Genomic DNA, 22,776 nt, shown 5'->3' with positions numbered 1-22,776 from the left:
TTCTATATTCTCCCTACTGCCTCGTGTCCCATTTAGCCAGCAATCCTCCTGCTTGCTCACTCCCATTGGTTCCTAATGAAGTAGTTCCTTGACGTTCCCCCATGGTGTCCCTTATCTGTATCACCGTAATCCCCTTCAACCATAAAATCGATCCTCTATTATCTAAACTCCTCTAATTCTGGCCATGGACACAATCTCTCAGTTTAATCCCTCCATGATTTAATGCCAAGGTCCTCAACTCAAGAATCCTCATCCTGATGCAATCTGGCCCACCAAACCTTCCTGTTGAAGATGTTTCGTCGAACCTAACATCTTAGTTTGTAGTGGACAAAATGTTTAAGAAGGAACTGCAAATGCTGGAAAATCGAAGGTAGACAAAAATGCTGGAGAAACTCAGCGTGTGAGGCAGCATCTATGGAGCGAAGGAAATAGGCAACGTTTCGGGTCAAGACCCGAAACGTTGCTTATTTCCTTCGCTCCATAGATGCTGCCTCACCCACTGAGTTTCAAATCAAGTCAAGAGAGTTTATTGTCATGTGTCCCAGATAGGGGGACAAATTCTTGCTTGCTGCAGCACAACAGAGTACCGTAAGCAAAAATACAGAACACTTCAGCACAATATACACATATCTCTCAATTCTCCAGCATTTATGTCTACCTTCTTAGTCTGTAGTCGTCTGCCCCAATCTGTCCTTTAAGGGTCTGTCGCACTTTCTCGAGGTCATTCACAAATCCCCCCGATTTTTCCCCTTGATTCAAACTCGCAGAATGTCCGTAACGAGTCCGTAGGAGGTCGTAGGACTTTGTAGCGGCTCGTTATGCTAGCCGTAGGTACTCGTGGCATCAGGTAAGTCGGGACGTTTTTTTCCAGCCCGATAAAAAATGTCCACAAGTTAAAAAAAATGGTCGGGATGAAAGAAATTGCAACTTTTTACTCGTAAGGAGGGCATCGAAATAGTCGTGGGAATTTGTAGACGGACTCGTAGGCATTCGTAGGAGTTCGTGAACATAGTTGGTAGATTGTCCGTATCGAGTCCGTAGGAAGGTCGAAGGAGTTCGTAGATTACCATGATCTTGAATTTGATTTCAGGTCCTTTAATCTCGGCAAAGGTTTTGAATTAAGTCGTGAAAATGGGACGGGCCCTTTATGAATCAATGCCAAGCCCCTGCGAGTATCGTGGGACATCAATATTATATTGATGTTAATTATAGATAGAAAGAGTTGGCAATCCTGTCGCTAGAACATGAACTGCAGATCGGTACAGGAACAGGCCCTTTGGCTCGCGATGTCTGTGCTGAAGATGCTGCTAAGATGAACTCATCTCAAGATCCATATCCATGTACCGTTCCAAAAGCCTCCTAAATGCCACTATCATACAGTGCCTGCCTCCACCACCACCCCTGGCAACACGTTCCACTGTACACACTTGCCACACCTACCTTCTTTAAACTATCCCTCTCTCACTTTAAAGCTATACCTCTGATCTTTGACATTTGCAAACAGGCAAAAGAAAAAAGTATTGTCATCATTCTCCACCTATAACTTCAACCGCTTACAGGCCACCTAAATATCATGTTTTAACTAAAATCTAAGGCTTTGTGGTAAGTAGAATGTGCCTCCTAACAGCTGGACTGAGAGATCACAATGACCTGATTATTTTAATCTAGGATTTTTAGTCGGCAGGCATTTGAGTTCCAGGGCCTTTCTGTCTATAATAGGACTATGAACCCAGCTGCATTACTTGGAACAGTTGTGTGGCTGCACAGATTAATCTGAGATTTGGGGAACGTTAATCCCTGCCTTCAATCCGCAGTGTGTGTGTGTGTGTGTGTGTGTGTGTGTGTGTGTGTGTGTGTGTGTGTGTGTGTGTGTGTGTGTGTGTGTGTGTGTGTGTGTGTGTGTGTGTGTGTGTGTGTGTGTGTGTGTGTGTGTGTGTGTGTGTGTGTGTGTGTGTGTGTGGTGTGTGTGTGTGTGTGTGTGTGTGTGTGTGTGTGAAAGCTAAAAGGAAATATAACTCACGGTGTACTTGTCTCGGTCCAGTGGTTCAGCATTAGCGATGAATATTTTGGAACCTGGGTCAAATTCCAGGGGCTCGGACGACCTTTTGAGCTCCAGCTGCTTTGGATTTTGACACTGTTGGTGGAGGGTCACCGTGTTCCCGTCCACGCTGATGCCGAGGCGGCTCCACCGCTTAGTGCGTGGGGCGGACACCCGGAAGGAGGCTGCTTTGTTAGACAGCCCCGAGCCGGGCGGCGTGTAGTACAACACCACGAACTGCTGGCCATTCTCCGCCGCCGACAGCTTCAGCCCCAGGTGGATGACCGTCTCGGTGGGGTCGACCACGGCAAAGACCACCCCGCCTCTCCTGTCGTTCTGCTGCAGCGTGGCCACGATGGAAAAGTCACGGTAGAATGGCTCTGGGAAGAGAGTCGTGGCCAGTACCGGCGTTGGGGTGAAACCCGGCTCAAAGGCAATCCCAAATCCCCCGTCCACTCCCTCAACCTTGAACGTGTACGGAGTCCTTTCTGAGATGAGTTGCAGCAGGTTTATCTCCTGGTGGAGTCCAATGCCTGCAAGACAAACATGCCATTTGGTGAGAGGTCGGTGAAGCCGGTGTTGTACCCATCGCCTTGGCAATGCACAGGAAAGAACTGCAGATGCTGGTTTAGATCCTAGGTTGACACAAAATGCTGGATGGAGTAACTCAGCGGGACAGGCAGCATCTCTGGAGAGAAGGAATGGGTGACGTTTTGGGTCGAGACCCTTCTTCAGACTTCTCTCCAGAGATGCTGCCTGCCTGTCCCATTGAGTTACTCCAGCAGTTTGCGTCTGCCTTGGTAATGCAACTTAGTAAAGACAAAACGCCAGAAAGGTGAATTAGCTCCGATCATGATATTCGGTGAAAGTGGCTGAACATCTAAAAAAAGACACACGCACACAAAATGCTGGAGTAGCTCAGCAGGTAGGCAGCATCGCGGCAGAACATGGAGAGGTGATGTTTCAGATCGGGACCATTCGGACACACTATCTGTTTGTTACGTGAATAAATATCCCACCATTATATAGATGTGGGTTTTGTATTAATGATTCTTTCTTCTATTTTTTATAAAATCTTCAAAGCATAGCAAACACACGTGTTCTCTGTCATTGACTGCAACAGGAAAATACATTGCCCAAACTCTCTGAGTCCTGGGGCAACAGGATCTCAATTTAGCGTTGACTTTGCCAGCTGCCAACATCTGTATTATTTTTTTCTGTTCAATGCATTGCCATTCCTGAAAATGGATGCCCCCTACCAGGCTGGTTCAGAATACACTTGAGCCAATCATTACACTGTGGGATTGCAATCAGACCACGAACCCGACCCAGAACAGATAAAGTGAAGGCACAAGGAACTGCAGATGCTGGAATCTTGCGTAAAAAGCAAAGTGCTGGAGGAACTCAAAGGGCCAGGCAGCATCCATGGACAGATGGCGTTTGGGTTCGGGACACTGCTTCAGATTGAAGAAGGTTCCCAACCCCAGAGGTCGTCTGTCCATTTCCCTCCACAGATGCTGCTTGACCCACTGAGTTCCTTCCAGTAATTACAGGTAGCTCTCCCAATACAGAGATACAAGGGAGGAACTGGAGGTGCTGCGATCCTGAGCAAAAAAACGCAAAGTGCTGGAGGAACTCAGGGGGGGCCAGGCAATATTGGTGGAATGAGTGGATAGGCAACGTTTCGGGTCGGGGTCTTTCTTTACACAGAGTGCGTTGCGAAAACCCACACGGTTAAAGTGGAGGTGAAATGCTCGGTCTCTAATGTAAACTCAGTCGGTCAGGGGTACCACACTCTGGAGTGGACTGGACGTAATGTCACTCACCCCCCCCCACACACACACACACACACACACGCACACACACACACACACACACACACACACACACACACACACACACACACACACACACACACACACACACACACACACACACACACACACACACACACACACACACACACACACACACACACACACACACACACACACACACACACACACACACACACACACACACACACACACAGCGGATTGAAGGCAGGGATTAACGTTGTATACACCAGGCAACAACAACAACTTAATTAAGAGAAAGCTGCTTCATTAGATATCAGTCGCATTGACAGCATCTGTGGAGGGAACGGACAGACAACATTATGACCCTGTGACCCTACAGTTATTAGAATAATGATGAAACAGATTGGAAAGCTTACTGCTAATCCATTCCCTGAACATCTGCCGGTTTTCGTGGCAAGAATGACACACATTCAAAGGTCTTTTATTGCCACGTGTACCAATTAAGGTACAGTGATGCTCGTATTACCATGTATCTGTAGGAAACAAGGTCACTGGTACAAAATGGTTTAACATTGCATCAGCACTATCATCATGACTTTAATCTGTATCCCAGATTTAACCTGATGCCAGACCAAGATTCCCAAGTTCTGTTGACAAATCCTTGAAGAGTGTTCCAGCATTTGCTGCTTTTATTTCAGAAATGTCTGACTAACCATTAAGGATAACGTTTCGTTTAGTTTAGTTTAGTTTAGTTTAGAGATCAGACAGAGTGGAAACAGGCCCTTCAGCCCATCGAATCCACGCTGACCAACGATCAGTGATCACCCGCAGTTCAGTCCTACACACTGGGGCCAATTAACCTACAAACCTGTACGTCATTGGGGTGTGAGAGGGAACCGGAGCACCCGGAGAAAACCCACGCAGTCACGGGGAGGTATCAACTCTACCGCTGCGCCACCGTGCGCTCAAAGATTATTCTGACATACAAAGAGAAATGCAAGAAATGAGAACAAAGAGAAATATGAACACAAGCATTATATCATAGAACATAGGACAACGAACAGAACAGGGACAGGCCCTTCAGCCCACTATGTCCATGCCAAGCATGATGCTATAAATAAAACTCATCCTCCTGCACATGATCCATATCCCTCCATCTCCTGCCACGCATCTATATGTCTTAAGGCATCTAGACATAAAGTTAATGACAGCTCTCAGAGCATTCCCTTCAATCCTATTCCCACACTTATCTCCCTGTGCCATCTCTCTCACATGGCCATCAATTCCACATGGATATTCCCAACACTCACTCATGCAAGCAGCCATTTACCATAATCGACTAATCCACCAAACAGCAAGCTGGACAACTCAGGGAATTTGCTGGATGAGATTGGATCTTATAGAAACATATAAAATTTTTCAGGATTGGACACGCTAGAGACAGGAAACATGTTCCTGATGTTGGAGGAGTCCAGAACCAGGAGCCACAGTTTAAGAATAAGGGGTGGGCCATTTAGAACTGAGACGAGGAAAATATTTTTCACACGGAGAGTTGTGTATTTGTGGAATTCTCTGCCTCAGAAAGCAGTGGAGGCCGATTCGCTGGATGCATTCAAAAAAGAGTTAGATAGAACTCTTAGGCCTAGCGGAATCAAGGGATATGGGGAGAAGGAAGGAACGGGGTACTGATTGTGAATGATCAGCCGTGATCACATTAAATGGTGATGCTGGCTCGAAGGGCCGAATGGCCTCCTCCTGCACCTATTGCCAATATATCTATGTACAGTATCTATGTAAGCCCAATGGGTCTTGAGGAGAACGTGCAAACTTTTATATAGTATCCCGCAGGATACTAGTGCGGAGACGGAAGCTGGTTACGGAAACATCCTCGTAAAAATAAAATTTATTTGGGAAAAATCTTCTCCTCATTTTCAGAATTATAATTTATTAACACAAACTGTTCCCCCCCCCCCCCCCAACGTTGATTACACCGCGAGTCGGGCCCAGCCGGGTCGGGTCGGGTTACGGAAATGGATGAAAAAAAGGCCCACGTTCCGCTCCGTTGCGTACTACACGTCAGCCCATTGCATTTAGAAGGAGTGGTCTATCTTGCTCCGCTATAGGATCTTTGCTGCTAACTGCATATTTAACATCCTGAGCGAGTTACTTGCTAATGTGCCCCGACTTAATGATCCAATGCATCTTCCTCCCCTGAGTGGGATTAACCAGCTGTTGCAACACGTTCCCCTTAGAGCAGCAGGTTTTAGAGACAATCCATTTATCCGCTCTTCCCTCCCTTGCCCTTGATATTTTATTGTAATATTATACAAACTGTCCTCTCCTCTCACGCATGCTACCATTAGCGGCCACATTGAACATCCGACTCAGTGTTAAAGGACCATTGAATTTATTGTGTAGGAAGGAACTGCAGATGTTGGGTTACTCCGAAGATAGACACAAAATGCTGGGGTAACTCAGCAGGGACAGGCAGCAGCTCTGGAGAAAAGAGATAAGTGACGTATTGGGTCCGACCCTTCTTCAGATGGGTTTGTTGGTCAATTGGCCTCAGTAAATACAATCTGAAGAAGGGTTCTGACCTGAAACGTCAACTATTCCTTTTCTCCAGAGATGCTGCCTGACCCGCTGAGTTACTCCAGCATTTTGTGTCTATCTACCATTGCATTTATTGGTGCTTTGTGGCAGCAAGTACTATTACTTCAATGAGTATAATCTAATGCCCACAATTAAGTTGATTTGGTGAGTCTGCATTAATAAACACATCTTTTGAATGCTGGCGGATACCACACAGACATCGAACCTGTTCAGACGTGGACACAGATCATGGAGGTTCTTCTGTCCCATCATGTTCAACTTCCCCCAGTGAGGTTGTTTCAATGGACCACATTGACTGGCACTTAAACTCTTTTCACTTCTCTTGATGCTTTGAGTACAATTGCATCTGAGTCCTACACTGTTCCCGCCGCTATTCTTTTTCAAAAAGAGACACAAACCTCTACAGTAACTCAGCGGGTCAGGCAGCATCCCTGGAGAACATGGATAGGTGATGTTTCGGGTCGGGGAGCCTCTTTAGACTAGGTTATTCTTTATGTGTTAACCAAATGGCTGACACTTATCTGACACTGGTGTTATACATTCATTCCTCCCTGGCTCCTCAATAGTGCAGAGGAATATTCATTTTCCCTTTGGTTTGGGGGTGAAAATGAATCATTGAACTCCACTGCCAACTCGAGACAGTGAAGGGACTTAACCTCAGAAACAATTGGTTCAAATATCCCCATACCACATGTTTTGTGTTACCTGGTACGGGTACATGTAATGTGTTACATCATACATGATAAATGTGGTATTAATTTATAATCTTATGTAGATATAACATGTGCCCTAGAGGTAGTGTACAGAATTATGAGACGTGGGTTTCTTAATTTGGAGGATGCTAAATTGGCTATGATATTTTTAAATTGTACTTCAGTGGTGTGACAAACTGGAGTTTTCAACAGATCTTTATTCGAAAGTTCAAGTTGCAGCATGCAGGCTTTTCAGACACGTCTGCCCACAACGGTGGTCAGCGCTGAACTAACGCCCGCAAGGGAAAAACCGCGCAAAAACATCAGCCCCTCCCGAGTCACATGACCGCGGTTTCCGAACGCCGGGTTCGACATATGCGTGCGCTAGCAGGCGCCGCTACAGTACATCAAATCAGCAAAAAAAATAATTATTATAGATGCAATGACTTGAATTGAATGTGTGTTTAGGTGAACATTGCATTTTCTGCCCAAATGATTACATGGACATTGGTATTACAATTTGCAAGGCGACCTTCCATCGGAAAGCTGTTTATGTCCTGGTTCAAGATGATTTTTCTTCAGCCTCCCAGCTAAGACTTTACTAAGGGCCAACAGTGCCTGAATATTGCAAACTAAAGACAAATTCAAGGGGAAAAATTATGATAAGGATAGATTCGTCGACAATAAATTCCTTGGGAGAGTCACAATAATAACTCAGGTTTTTAAAGTGCAATTAAAGTTTGCCGTGTGATTTGTTTGAGCAAAGAGATACGGAATGGAATGAAAATACAATATGAAAGATGAAACCAAAACCAACATCCAAGATCATAAGATACAAAGGGATAGAAATATGGGATCAGTGTAGGATTATGGTAAGGGGGAGGTTCGGGGCCAGAGAGGTTAGTGGTGGGTTGTGAGGCCTGTTTGTGTGCTGTAAGACTACATAAATTATACCGCAGCGTTCCCATCACAAAGTTCAAATCCTGCTTAACTTATCAAAACTTAAATAACCCCCTGAACAACCTTTCTCCAGTGGTTGTACACTCACTGGGCAAACACCAACTAAACCACCTAGGCCGTGAAGAAAGCGAATGGTATGTTAGCATTCATAGCAAAAGGATTTGTGTATAGGAGCAGGGAGGTTCTACTGCAGTTGTACAGGGTCTTGGTGAGACCACACCTGGAGTATTGCGTACAGTTTTGGTCTCCTAATCTGAGGAAAGACATTCGTGCCGTAGAGGGAGTACAGAGAAGGTTCACCAGACTGATTCCTGGGATGTCAGGACTTTAATATGAAGAAAGACTGGATAGACGTGGCTTGTACTCGCTAGAATTTAGAAGATTGAGGGGGGAACTTATAGAAATTTACAAAATTCTGAATTAAAGGGTTGGACAGGCTAGATGCAGGAAGATTGTTCCCGATGTTGGGGAAGTCCTGAACAAGGGGTCACAGTTTAAGGATAAAGGGGAAATCCTTTAGGACTGAGATGAGAAAAACATTTTTCACACAGAGAGTGGTGAATCTCTGGAATTCTTTGCCACAGAAGGTAGTTGAGGCCAGTTCATTGGCTATGTTTAAGAGGGAGTTGGATGTGGCCCTTGTGGCTAAAGGGATCAGGGGGTATGGAGAGAGGGCAGGTACAGGATACTGAGTTGGATGATCAGCCATGATCATATTGAATGGCTGAATGGCCTACTCCTGCACCTATTTTCTATGTTTCTATGTAAACGGTACATTTCACCTAACTAACTGTCTGAAGGTGAAGAAATATTTTATTTGGCTCAACTCAGTATCAAATCCCGAGCCATGCCCTGAATCAGGCAATGATGCCTGGACTCCAATGCACTAGAGAGAGAATGTTGCTACCCAGTCTGGCTCACGTAAGATACCTTGAAACCTCAATACAATGTGGAAGAGGCTCAAAGGAAAGGACTTGATTTGGAAACACAAATAATGAAAGGAGCTTAAAAATGAAAAAAGCAGAAAATCTGGAATAAGAGCAGAAAATGACACAAACCACTTTAACGGGTTTAGAGTTTAGAAATACAGCATGGAAGCAGGCCCTTCGGCCTGTCAAGTCTGCGCTGACCAGCGATCCCCGTACACTAGTACTATTCTACATAGTAGAGACAATTTACAATTTTTACCGAAGCCAAATTAACCAATAAACCTGTACGTCTTTGGAGTGTGGGAGGAAACCGGAGTACCCAGAGAAAACCCACGTGGTCACGGGGAGAACGTACAAACTCCGTAGACAGGATCGAACCCGTGTCTCTGGCGCTGTCGGGCAGCGACTCTACCACTTCACTCACAGGTCAGGTAGCGTATTTAGATGGAGAAACAGAGTTGATATTTCGGATCAGAGACCATCTTTCCTGAAGTGTCTTTGACCTCAAACATACTGTTTCTCTTTCCGCAGATGCTGCCTGACCTGCTGAGTGCTTCCAGCATTTTCTGTTTTTATATTAGTGAGAGGAAAAGGTTGTTGAGAGAAGAAATGGGTCTTCGGTGCATCAAATGTGTCAATGAAATCTACAACAGAGGAAGGTAAAAAATGACACTTTAGAAACTTTTAACAAATGCCATGTTGGAAGGTTTTCTATCAGGTGTCGCCATTAAAGAGCTAAACACATCTCCTGGACTGGTGGTCTGCCATCATTCTGTACACCAGTTCTCAGGCTTAAGTGTCTGCATTCTGTTTAGAGGTTTAACACATCTGTAGGTATAACAATTCTGATCAGAACATAGTACAGATGTAAAAACTGCATTCATTGTTGATGTACGACCATATTGTTGATTAGAGGTAAAGAGTTCCGCAGCTCGAATCAGGCCCTTCAGCCCGACTCGCACATGCTGACCAAGTTGCCTACCTGAGCTAGTCCCATTTGGTTGCGTTCAGCTCATATCCCTCTAAACCTTTTTAATCCATGGATCTGTTCAATAGTTCTTTACGCATCGTGCTATACCCACCTCTACAGCTTCCTGTGTCAGCTTGTTCCATGTACTCACCAACCTCTCTGTGAAGAAGTTGCCCCTCGTGTCCCCTTTGAGTTTTCCCCTTTCACTTTAAATCTACGCCCTCTAGTTTTAAACTCCCTTATTCTGAGAAAAGGGCTGTGACTTATGCCCTTTATGATTTTATATACGTCTATGAGGTCAACCCTCGGCCTCCTGTACTCCAGGAAAAGAAATCTATCCACTCTCTCATGATAACTCAAACCCTCCAGTCTCTGTGATATTCATGTGAATCCTTTCCACACACCCTGTCCAGTTTGATGGCATCCAACCTATTGCCGGGTAAGTAGAAGTGCACACAATAAGTCCAAGTCCGCTCTCGCCAATGTCATGTACGGCTGGATGGAGCGGATCTGCTGAATGCTAATCATGTTGGGTAGTGTCAACCACTCACGGTTAGCGTCAGCTGAGGACTTAGAATAGACTGCTGATGAAGTTTTCCGTATTGTTGTAGTTAACAAATATAGAATGACCATCTAGGCCAGGAGGGATCGACACCAAACATGTTCGTATCTCCAGCTGAGAGAGAGGTACAACACCCCCTTCGAACGCTCTGGGAAGTTTTCAGTGTCAGTGTGATCTGACACAGGATGTAGCCTCCCATTCCGCAGTGAACTTCCAATGCAACGACAACTCATGAGGTAAAAATAATCTTTTCCTTCAACGTTCATCTTTGCTTCTTCCCTGCAGTGCTCTCCCCTTTGAACGTCTTGGAGTTGAGTTTATTGTCACGTGTACCGAGGTACAGCGAAAAGCTTTCGTTGTATACTAGCCAGTCAGCGGAAAGACAATACCTGGTTACAATTGAGCCGCCCGCAGTGTACAGATACACGATAAAATGAATAGCATGCAGGAAGGAACTGCAGATGCTGGTTTAAACCGAAGATAGACACTAAAAAAGCTGGAGTAACTCAGCGGGACAGGCAGCATCTCTGGAGAGAAGGAATGGGTGACGTTTCAGATCAAGGTGAAGAAGGGTCTCGACCCGAAATGTCACCTATTCCTTCTCTCCAGAGATGCTGCCTGTCCCGTGTTACTCCAGTATTTTGTGTCAACCTCGCATAGTCCTAGTCGTTTTACTAGTTTCATTGTCACCCTGGTGAGTTTCACTGTCACCCTGGTGAGTTTCACTGTCACCCTGGTGAGTTTCACTGTCACCTTGGTGAGTTTCACTGTCACCCTAGTGAGTTTCACTGTCACCCTGGTGAGTTTCATTGTCTGTAACTCTGTTTTCATCTAGACCACAGCTACCAATGGATTGTTTCCTTGATCATCGTTACTTTCTTGCATATCTTTCATTCATTTGTTCTATATCTCTCTATATAACCGTCTATATCACTCCTTCCCCTTTCCCGACTCTCAGTCGGAAGAAAGGGTCTCGACCCGAAACGTCACATAGAGGGAGTACAGAGAAGGTTCACCAGACTGATTCCTGGGATGTCAGGACTTTCATATGAAGAAAGACTGGATTGACTCGGTTTGTACTCGTTAGAATTTAGAAGATTGAGGGGGGATCTTATAGAAACTTACAACATTCTTAAGGGGTTGGACAGGTCAGATGCAGGAAGATTGTTCCCGATGTTGGGGAAGTCCAGAACAAGGGGTCACAGTTTAAGGATAGAGGAGAAATCCTTTTGAACCGAGATGAGAAGAACATTTTTCACGCAGAGAGTGGTGAATCTCTGGAACTCTCTGCCACAGAAGGTAGTTGAGGCCAGTTCATTGGCTATATTTAAGAGGGAGTTAGATGTGGCCCTTGTGGCTAAAGGGATCAGGGGGTATGGAGAGAAGGCAGGTAGAGGATACTGAGTTTGGATGATCAGCCATGATCATATTGAATGGCGGTGCAGGCTCGAAGGCCCGAATGGCCTACTCCTGCACCTATTTTCTATGTTTCTATATATGGGGTTGATGGTCAGAAAATTTCCCAGGATGAAAATATCAAACACTAGAGGGCATAGCTCTAAGATGAGAGGGGCAAAGTTTAAATGAGATGTATGGGGCAAATTCTTTATCCAGAGGGTGGTGAGCACCTGGAATGAGCTGCTGGGGTGGTGGTGGAGGCAGATAATGGCATTTAAGAGACTTTTAGAAAGATACAGGGATATGCAGGGATTTGAAGGGTGGGGATTATGTGCAGGCAGATGAGAGTTGGTCTTGGCATTCTGTCCAGCACAGGCTTTGTGGGCCGAAGGGCCTTTTACCTGTCCTTTCGCCTGAAATAAATAAAGCTGAGACACAGAGGGAACCACAGATGCTGGGATCTTGCGTAGAAATCAAAGTGCTGCAGTAACTCGGTGGGTCAGGCAGCATCTGTGGAGGATATGGATAGGCAATGTCTCAGGTTGGGACCCTTCTTCTGTCTGAAGAAGAGTCCTGACCCAAAAGATTGCTTATCCATGTCCCCAAAAGATGCTGCCTAGCCCGTTGAGTTACTCCAACACTTTGAGCTCCAGAAATAAAACGGAGAGGTTTGGTTAGGGTAAATTGAAACAGGTTGGTAGAAGAATTAGAGGGGAGGTGTGGGGAGCGTTTTCATACCGAGGATGGCAGGGGTTCAGGAGCAAGTTGCCTGAAAAGGTGGTAGAATCCAAAAGCCTCGACATATTAGACAAGTGGTTGAATGAGCAAACTCTGGGATATGGACCAAACAAACTGCTGCTCAGCTAGTGTCCATCCAGCATGTACACGATGGGCCGAATGTCCTCCTTACTGTCCCATTCATTTCTCAGAGTCAAGATTTCTGCTGGTGTTCTAGCCAAGATTGGCTTCTCAATCTACAGAATAGTGGAAACTAGAAAGTGCAGATGCAGTTTTATAAAATGGGTTGTGTCCCATTGTGTGACCAATCCACGTCATTCCAGAGATGCCGCCTGACCCGCTGAGTTACTCCAGCACATTGTGTCGTTATTTGTCAATGTACAGAGCAGTTAACTGGCCATTCATCTCACTAAGAGCCATACAGCATGGAAACAGGCCCTTCGGCCCAACTTGCACCAACATATCTCATCTACACTAGTCCCACTTGCCTGCGTTAGGCCCATATCCCTCTAAACTATCCGTCCTATCCATGTACCTGTCAAATGTTACAATAGTCCCTGCCTCAACTACCCCCTCTGGCAGCTCGTTCCATACACCCACCAACCTTTGTGTGAAAAAGTCACCCTTTAGATTCCTATTCAATCTTTCCCCCCTCACCACAAACCTATGTCCTCTGATCCTCGATTCCCCTGCTCTGGGCAAGAGACTCCGTGCGTCCATCTGTCCACACTTGCTTGTCGGACTTAACTCAGGACAAGCCAACCGCAAGCACAAGTTTTGTAAGGACTCCGGCACATCGTTACGAACCCCGCTGCACCATCGAGAGCATCCTTACCAACTGCATCACAGTATGGTATGACAACTGCTCTGTCTCCGACCGGAAGGCATTGCAGAGGGTGGTGAAAATTGCCCAACGCATCACCGGTTCCTCGCTCCCCTCCATTGAGTCTGTCCAAAACAAGCGTTGTCTGCGGAGGGCGCTCAGCATCGCCAAGGACTGCTCTCACCCCAACCATGGACTGTTTACCCTCCTACCATCCGGGAGGCGCTACAGGTCTCTCCGTTGCCGAACCAGCAGGTCGAGGAACAGCTTCTTCCCGGCGGCTGTCACTCTACTCAACAACGTACCTCGGTGACTGCCAATCACCACCCCCCCCCCCTCCGGACTCTTATTATTTTTTTATTCCAATCGTTTGCTATGTCGCTCTTCAAGGGAGATGCTAAATGCATTTCGTTGTCTCTGTACTGTACACTGACAATGACAATTAAAATTGAATCTGAGATCTGAATCTTTGAGAAACACAGGGACCAAACCCTTGCCGACCAGGCTCCACAGGAACCCCCAGACTAACCTCCACCTTTCACTCCTCATCAAAGATCAGGATTTGAGTAAATTGCAGACTCAATTGTGTGCAACCTCTGCTCCAGACAGTTTGGCCAATTAAATGTCTAAAAATATATTGAGGTTAATGTTACAGATTTCCTGAAGTCTCAGGGGGTTCTTTTGAAGTTATTCACCCCCCCCTGCCTGGTCAATGTTCAACCTGCATTCACCAGTGGTCTGAGTGGCTGTTGATGCCGGCTGGGATCAAAGTGACTGAGGCGCCGTTAAAAGCACACAACAAAAAGTATCGGCCTATTCATATCAGAATTAAAGCGGAGCAAAATCTGGTTCAATGCACGGCCCTGCTTCCACCAGTTCTCACAGACCGCGCTAATTCGCACGATAAATTTTGCGAGCGAAGACAGCAACCAACAATTTTTAATACTAATTACCAAGAAGCGAGATGACAAAAAACAAGAACAATCAGATGTTTAAGAAGGAACTGCAGATGCTGGAAAATCGAAGGTAGACAAAAGTGCTGGAGAAACTCAGCGGGTGCAGCAGCATCTACGGAGCGAAGGAAAGAGGCAACGTTTCGTGCCGAAACGTTGCCTCTTTCCTTCGCTCCGTAGATGCTGCTGCACCCGCTGAGTTTCTCCAGCACTTTTGTCTACCCAAGAACAATCAGAGAGCGGACAGGTACATGGAGGGTTATGGAGGGTTATTCAATTCAATTCAATTCAACTTTAATGTCATCGCACAAATACAAGTATGAGTACAACAAAATGCAGTTTTGCGTCAGTCCGTAGTAGTTGTGCATAAAGAAATTAAAAAAAATAGAAAGAGAGAAGATACAGAATAATCAAAAAAATACAGAATAATTAAACAATGGGGACGGAGGGATCGGAGAAATCTATCGGCGGGACTCCGAGTTCAGCAGTGTAATTGTATTATTGTAGAAGACGCTCCTCATCCTACTAGTACATGACCTGAGGCTCCTGTACCGCCTCCCTGATGGGAGGAGGGCAAACAGTCCATGGTTGGGGTGTGAGGGGTCTTTGATGATCTTCCCAGCCCGTCTCAGACACCGTTTTCGGTGGAGGGCATCCATGGCAGGGAGCGGGGCACCGATGATGTGCTGCGCGGTTTTCACCACCCGTTATAGTGCCTTCCTGTCCACAGCAGTGCAGCTGCTGTACCATACCGATGTACCATACCGATGGTTATGGGCCAAATGCAGGCAGGTGGGACTGGTGTAGATGGGGCATGTTGGTCGGCCTGGGCAAGTTGGCCCAAAGGGCCTGTTTTCAAGCTGTATGACCAGCACTTAAACACCAAGCGTAGAACTAATGTGCGGGTGATCATAGAAACATAGAAAATAGGTGCAGGAGTAGGCCATTCGGCCCTTCGAGCCTGGCCTCAACTGGCCTCAACTACCTTCTGTGACAGATTCACCAGTCTCTGTGTGAAAAATGTTTTCCTCATCTCGGTCCTAAAAGATTTCCGCCTTATCCTTAAACTGTGACGCCTAGTTCTGGACTTCCCCAACATCGGGAACAATCTTCCTGCATCTTACCTGTCCAACCCCTTAAGAATTTTGTAAGTTTCTATAAGATCCCCCCTCAATCTTTTAAATTTAGGCTCTGGTTTGCATCCAACACAAGCTAGATAATTGGAAGGACCATGTGTGAATAACTTTTTGCAGAGTTTTATACCTGACCAGACTAAATGTTAACAATACATTGCTCCTTGTTTGAACACAGCCTCAAATGTGCAAACGAGGGCAGATGTCACTGAACAGCACCAAATTAATGAGAGTTTGCTCTGAATAGTTTCTAAAAGTGATTCTAGTGGCCAGCTTGATTGTTCAGAGTTTTGTAGTTTAGAGATACAGCGTGGAAACAGGCCCTTCGACCCACCGAGTCTACGTTGGACCCAGGACCCACCGAGTCTACGTTGGACGTCGTGTAAGGATAAAGGGGAAATCTTTTAGGACCGAGATGAGAAAAACATTTTTCATACAGAGAGTGGCGAATCTCTGGAATTCTCTGCCATATAATATAGTTGAGGCCAGCTCATTGGCTATATTTAAGAGGTAGTTAGATGTGGCCCTTGTGGCTAAAGGGATCAGGGGGTATGGAGAGAAGGCAGGTACAGGATACTGAGTTGGATGATCAGCCATGATCATATTGAATGGCAGTGCAGGTTCAAAGGGCCGAATGGCCTACTTCTGCAACTATTTTCTACGTAAATCACGAACTGCATCACAAAAAACATCTATTGATGGAACCAACAACTCACTGGTCCCCACCGCAGGCGATCAAGATGTCACCAGGTGATTGATTCCGATATTGGTCAAAGTTGTCAAAGGACATTTTGTAAGATTCACCACCTGTGAAATAACTGCACCATGACCATCCCACCCTCCATGCTGAAGAGAGTAAAAAGAGTGCCTCATCCACTCACAGCACCGCCCAGCTTCCCCGACCTCTGTATGATTTACCACATTAATTCTCGACTCCGTTAAAGAGATACTCAAATCTCAGTACCTTGTACATTGACTCTTCCAACCGTGTTCTCAGAATCAGCAATTAACTCCAGGCCATCGTCGCTGGTGGCCCTGGAAGCTCCTGCCACCGTGGGCTCTCCGGCCGATGTAGTGGTGGAGGCGGGGGCTTCTTCGGAGGCGCCCCACAGCCACGACCTTGCTGGGTGGCAGAGGGCACAGAGCAGCAGGAAGACCCTGGGGCCGAGGATCGGGGAATGCATCGCAGCTTCCAGGGTCCCGAGAGAGGGAGGACTCACAACCCAGGAGCAAAACTCTACTTTGCGGCTGCACAGATAGCAGGGCGGCAGTGGCACTGTGGCTGCAGCTCCAGGTGGCACTGTGCTCTGAGGTCAGCCCCAAGCACAACTTGGCCTCGTCAACGTTTCATTATCATCCTCAAGTCCTGATAGCTCGTCAAGGATGAGTGCCTGGCCCATGCCCAACAAGATTGCATATGTTTGTGTGTTCACAAGGTTGTTGCCAATGTGTCGTTGTAGAAAAAGCAAGGCTGTGGTCAGTCCTATTCTATTCCCCCCCCCCCGTCCCTCTCCCTCTCTCTCTCTGTCTCTCTCTTTCTCTCTCTCTCTCTCTCTCTCTCTCCCTCTCTCTCTGTCTCTCTCTCTCTTTCTCTCTCTCTCTTTCTCTCTCTTTTTCTCTCTCTCTCTCTCTCTCTCTCTGCCTCTCTCTGTCTCTGCCTCTCTCTCTCTCTCTGTCTCGCTGTCTCTGTCTCTCTCTCTCTTTCCCTCTCTCCTTTTCCCCTCTGTCTCCTCCCCCCCTGTCTCCCATCCTCCCACACCCCTCTGCCTCCCCCTCCCCTTCCCCCTCACTGCCTCCCCCTCCCTCTCACCCTCAGCCTCCTCCTCACCCTCTCTCTGTGTCCATATATACACTGAACTCAATTTATATTAATTCCAAGCCAAAATCTAAATTCTACTTTATTAACAGATCTTCATTTATGCTTCAATAGTATATGGCCATTTAAATTCATTTTGCTTGCCAAAGGTTAAAAGTTTGTTAGAATGTAGATCACAGAACGACACAGCATATGGACTGCCTCTTCAGCCCACAATGTCCACGCTGCACGTGATGAACTAATCTAGTCTCTCTGTCGACCCACGTCTTCCTGACGTGCAGGATGGAACTGCAGATGCTGGTTTACACTGAAGATAGGGACAAAATGCTGGAGTAACTCAACGGGACAGGCAGCATCTCTGGAGAGAAGGAATGGGTGCCGTTTCGGGTCGAGACCCTCCTCCAGTCTCATCTGCCTGATGTCAGGTGGTTATCATGAGAGGATAGAAATGTTACAATTTCATTTGCTAAAGCCTAGTTGATGGTTTGAAATGCTCAATGTTTCTTTTGTCTGGATAGCTGCGTGACAAGAATGAAAATAAACCAATGCCGATAATGCAAGTACAAATTCTTTGAGTTCTGTAAGCCAAAAGTCATAAAGTAATCAGGAGAGTATTCAAGTATTGGAAGTCAGAGTTGAGCTCCGGAATTGTTGAATGATAGAACAGAACTGTGGGATTAGGTAACCAAACTCTTGTTCCTACAATCTCTCACCTACTAATAAATGTTCAGCAAATGCACTGAAAGATATGATGAAGGGAATGGAATAACAGCTATAGCTTCTATCATTCTTGTTGTGGTGTCCCATTGTGGGGCTGAGGGGTTCAGATGCTCACACGTTTAGTTTAGTTTAGAGACACAGCGTGGAAACAGGCCCTTCGGCCCAGCGAGTCCATGCCGACCAAATGATTACCCCGTACACTAGTCTTATCCAACACACTAGGACCAAATTACAGGGGCCAATTGACCTACAAACCTGCATTAGATTAGTGGATTAGGAGGAAAACAGAGTTTACAGCAAAATGCAGCACTGGAGACCCGGGTTCGATCCCGACTACGGGCGCTGTCTGTACAGCGTTTGTACGTTCTCCCCATGACCTGCGTGGGTTTTTCCGAGATCTTCGGTTTCCTCCCACACTCCAAAGACGTACAGGTTTGTAGGTTGATTGGCTTAGGGATAAATGTATAAAATTGTCCAACTTCCAGTATAGTCCCTGGTGAACTCTTCGGAAGGTACAAGGTACAAGGTATTCGTAAAAAACCCACACAGTCACAGGGAGGACGTACAAACTCCTTACAGACAGCACCCGTGGTCAGGATCGAACCCGGGTCTCTGGCGCTGTAAGGCAGCAACCTTATCGCTGCGCCATCTTGCCGCCCTCTGCTTTCATATCCCAAGATGAGCAGTTTTTCCACCTTTCTAATCCACAGAGAGATGCGTGGGTTTGTGGGGTGGTTTGTGAGTTCCGAATGGGGGTGGGTGGGAGAAAGTATAACCTGCATCTGCTCTGTTAGTTCAACTCTCATCTATCCTGGCAGCACATTTCATTTGAATACACTTCAAAGAAACCCATTGAAATAAAACACTGGCTATCAATGCTGCAACTGTGCATACAAGAACCAGTTCAATAACACTGAGATAATGGTGGGTCACCAGCTTGCACCCAAACATACGCACGCAAGTTCCTTTGCTTCAGTTTGGTTTAGTTTGAGGACACAGAATGGAAACGGGCCCTTCGGCCCACCGAGTCCATCCATCACCCATTTACACAGTCTGAAGTCCGGAAGTGGCGGCGCTGGGAACGGCTGCGGCTCGCCTGCAGTCCGTTTGTCTTTTACTTTTTTGTGTTGTTTTTTTTTCGTTTTGTCTAGTTATGTTTTTGGTTTTTAGGCTGTGTTTATGTGGGGAGGGGGGTGGGGGGGGAGACGGGGGCTGCTGTCACTCCCTTCGGGGGAAATACGACCTTTTGTCGTATCCCCCTTCTTTGCCTCCGTCTACGATGGGGCCTAGCGGAGCCGGCGACCTCGGGACTCTGGAGGCAGCTGACAGGACTCGTCCTGGGCTCGGTCCCGGCCCAGCCAGGGATGGAACGGTGCTCCCGTGAGAGCGGCATGGTGAGGGGCTGGAGTGGCCCAGCCCGAGGGAGGAACGGCACTCCCGCTGGAGTGGCCCAGCCCGAGGGAGGAACGGCACTCCCGTCGGAGTGGCCCAGCCCGAGGGTGGAACGGCACTCCCGCTGGAGTGGCCCAGCCCGAGGGAGGAACGGCACTCCCGCTGGAGTGGCCCAGCCCGAGGGAGGAACGGCACTCCCGTGGAGTGCCCAGCCCGAGGGAGGAACGGCACTCCCGTCGGAGTGGCCCAGCCCGAGGGTGGAACGGTACTCACGTGAGGGCGATCTGGTCCGGGGGCTGGGACGGTGCTCCGGTGGCTGGGACGACGTTCTGGCGGCGGTGTCCAGAGTCCTGGGTTCAGCCGCGGGCCGGCGGCTGCGTGTGCTGGACTGGAGGTGCGGCGGCTTCGACCACCCCGGGCCGCAGTGTTTGAACCGGCCCGTTCGCGGGGTTCGGTGAGCTGCGGGACTGTTTATACCATCGCCCGGTGGGGAATCGCCTCAGCGCAGAGGGAGCAGAGGGAGAGACTGCAACCCTAAGATTTTTGCCTCCACCACAGTGAGGAGGTGTTTGGAGGACTCACTGTGGTGGAAGTTAATTTGTGTTTATTGTTGTTATTATTGTATCATTGTATGTATGACTGCAGGCACAAAATTTCGTTCAGACCGTAAGGTCTGAATGACAATAAAGGAAATTCTATTCTAATTCTATTCTAAGAAGGGTTTCGGGACGAAACGTTGCCTATTTCCTTCGCTCCATAGATGCTGCTGCACCCGCTGAGTTTCTCCAGCTTTTCTGTGTACCACCCATTCACACAAGTTCTATGTTATCCCACTTTCCCGTTCTTACATATTAGGGGCAAGTTACAGAGGCTAATTGACCATCTTTGGGATGTGTGAAGACAGTGCAATCGAGTCTGTGACATTAATTTGATCCACTTACCTGAAACTCTTACTGCCTGCCCAAGGTAGTTCAGTACTGTATACCTACAGACTCATACAGCTCTGTCCTAACCTCATGAAGGGAGTGATTCTGGTGTCACCACACGGCCTCTCACCTTGAATCATAGTCATTCCAAATGTCAACATGGCTTCTCAAAGAGACCCCTTCTTCTCTTTGAACGTATGACCACCTCACCTTCTCTATTGTCCGTGATTAAGTTGTGAGTACTTCTTGCTCCGAAGCCAAACCTTTGAGCTCAAGACTAACACTTGCATCTGAGGGAGCGTTCCATTGTCAGATACGCAGCGGGTTTGATAAGAAGTCAAATCAAGAACGTGTTTAGTTTTTAGTTTAGAGATAGCCTTCGCCCACCGAGTCCGCACCAACCAGCAATCCCCGCACATCAACACTACCCTACGCACATTATGGACAATTTACACATCTACCAAACCGATCAATCTACAAACCTGGATGTCTTTGGAGTGTGGGAGGAAACCGAAAATATCGGAGCAAACCCACGGGCAGAACATGCAAACTCCATACAGGCAAGCACCCGTAGTCAGGATCGAAACCGGGTTTCTGGCGCTGTAAGGCAGTAACTCTACCGCTACGCCACCGTGCCACTAAAGCTTGGCTCGAATCATTCTGAATTAGAGACAAGCGTGCATGTCAGGGTGGTGTAAAAGATCTCATGGCATTGCTCTGGGACATTCAGTGCCTTGAAAGGACCTTCTCTCTGGGATGGGGGGGGGGGGGGGGGGGGGGGTGACGAAGTTGAGACTAAATTCTAGTTAATTGTTTGTCCACGGGATATGGATATCATTCTCTGTCATTGATGTCCGACTGACCCAGAAGTTAAGAGTAAACCAGAAGAGAAGAGAAGATTGTGTAGGAAGGTTTAAACCGAAGATACACACAAAAAGTTGGAGTAACTCAGCAGGACAGGCAGCATCTCTGTAGAGAAGGAATGGGTGATGTTTTGGGTTAGGAAGAAGGGTCTCGACCTGAAACGTCACCCATTCCTTCTCTCCAGAAGATTCCCCATCATGGAACCATAGAGTGTACAGCATAGGAAAAGTCCCTTCAACCCACCATGTCCACGACTGCCTTTATAGGTAACTACACTAACCTCATGAGGTCTGAGGATTAGATTGTGTGGGTTCAGTTGAAAACATGGATGGAGACCATCAGACGAAATAACCAACCTGATCTTCCGGTGGTTCAGCCCTTCAACTCCCCCTCCCATTCCGAATCCGACCTTATTGTCCTGGGCCTCCTCCATGGCCAGAGTGAGTCCCACCGCAAACAGGAGGGGCAGCACCTCATATTTCGCTTGGGTAGTTTACACCCCAGCGGTATGAACATTGACTTCTCCAATTTCAGGTAGTCCTTGCTTTCTCTCTCCTTCCCCTCCCCATCCCAGCTCTCACAGCCTACTGTCTCCTCCTCTCCCATTCTTTTTCCTGCCCCCACCCCCTCACATCAGTCTGAAGAAGGGTCTCGACCTGAAACGTCGCCTATTCCTTCGCTCCATAGATGCTGCCTCACCCGCTGAGTTTCTCCAGCATTTTTGTCCACATCAGACAAATGGTAGCAGTTGTGGGGAAATATAAATGCTGTGTTGAGTGACAAAGTTGGAGTCTAGAGTGAGATGGGAGGCGCTTGATGCACCGTTTTGTCCATGTTGAGGAACCTGATGCTATTTAGCTGCAACAGCCTTATGACCCTGTCCCACTTAGGAACCGCATGGAAACCTTGGGTGGGGCGCAAAGTCTCCAGAGGTTGCCGTTCAGGTTTCCTAAGTGGGACAGGGGCATTATAGGATCAAAGAGATGACGGACAATTGACGTCACAACCTGATGGCAACTTCCACCACATTCTCTGCCATCCATGAGGTCAGTGCTCTTTCATGATTCATCTAACCAGTGACCAAGGTCTCTGGTCTCCCTTTCAGGTAATAAGTACCAACCTCCTTCTACCTTCTGGAGGAAAACCTTTCCATCTCATCTCCATCCCTGACTTTGTAATGATATTTGTTTCAGCAGATTAGAGGTACAGGTTTAAAGGGACTAAGTTTCAAGTGGGTAAAGCCCCTGTCCCACTTACGTGTCCTTGGCACGCTAATTACGCGGCCTCGTGGTCGCGTTGAGGCGCGACGGTCCCCCGAAAGTCGCACGCGACTTCATTCGACCGCACAGCCGTCTGGAGCAAAGATCCTGGTCTGGAGCGGGTGACGTCATTTGAAGATGGACACAAAATGCAGGAGTAACTCAGCGGGACCGGCAGCATCTCTGGAGAG

General features: G+C 47.2%; 1 protein-coding gene across 1 annotated transcript in view; it reads right to left on the bottom strand.

Moving 5' to 3' along the window:
* The window catches only part of LOC129710187 (uncharacterized), a 76,695-nt gene that overhangs the window by 51,050 nt on the left and 2,869 nt on the right, over positions 1-22,776 (bottom strand). The window contains exon 2 of the mRNA XM_055656985.1: positions 2,021-2,571. Coding sequence (XP_055512960.1) covers positions 2,021-2,571 — 551 coding nt within the window. The remainder of the gene's footprint in view (positions 1-2,020; positions 2,572-22,776) is intronic.

This window comes from Leucoraja erinacea, chromosome 27, assembly GCF_028641065.1.
Source record: "Leucoraja erinacea ecotype New England chromosome 27, Leri_hhj_1, whole genome shotgun sequence".
Lineage (NCBI taxonomy): Eukaryota > Metazoa > Chordata > Chondrichthyes > Rajiformes > Rajidae > Leucoraja > Leucoraja erinaceus.
The sequence above is the reverse complement of the archived record's forward strand: the minus strand, read 5'-3'. Positions and strand labels throughout refer to the sequence as shown.